Here is a 262-nt window from a genome sequence, read left to right on the forward strand (position 1 = left end):
GGGGCGGGGCTTGCCGCGGGGAACCAATGGGATTTGGCGTGGGAGGCGGAGCCCGGCATGCAAACGAGGAAGTCGGATGTGGGCGTGGCTTTGGTGGAAAGGCGGTGCGGTGCGTGGGCGGGGCCAGGTGGGGCAGTGGGCGGGGGCAGCGGATGGGCGTGGCCTAATAACCAAAGCGGACCCAGAGCGCAGGTGTGACCGGGATATGCAGATCGGGGGGGGCGGGGCCTATCAGCAAGCGTGGGCGGGGCTTAGCGCGCAG

The 262-nt window shown here is 69.8% G+C and overlaps 1 protein-coding gene across 1 annotated transcript in view; it reads left to right on the forward strand.

The window, feature by feature from the left end:
* Window positions 1–57: 57 nt before the first annotated feature.
* The window catches only part of ASB16 (ankyrin repeat and SOCS box containing 16), a 2,945-nt gene continuing 2,740 nt past the window's right edge, over window positions 58–262 (forward strand). The window contains exon 1 of the mRNA XM_042894296.1: window positions 58–109. Within this exon, the coding sequence (XP_042750230.1) occupies window positions 58–109 (52 nt within the window). The remainder of the gene's footprint in view (window positions 110–262) is intronic.

The sequence above is a fragment of the Lagopus leucura genome, unplaced genomic scaffold (assembly GCF_019238085.1).
Source record: "Lagopus leucura isolate 7727_CA_CO unplaced genomic scaffold, USGS_WTPT01 34219-0_obj-0_obj, whole genome shotgun sequence".
NCBI lineage: Eukaryota > Metazoa > Chordata > Aves > Galliformes > Phasianidae > Lagopus > Lagopus leucura.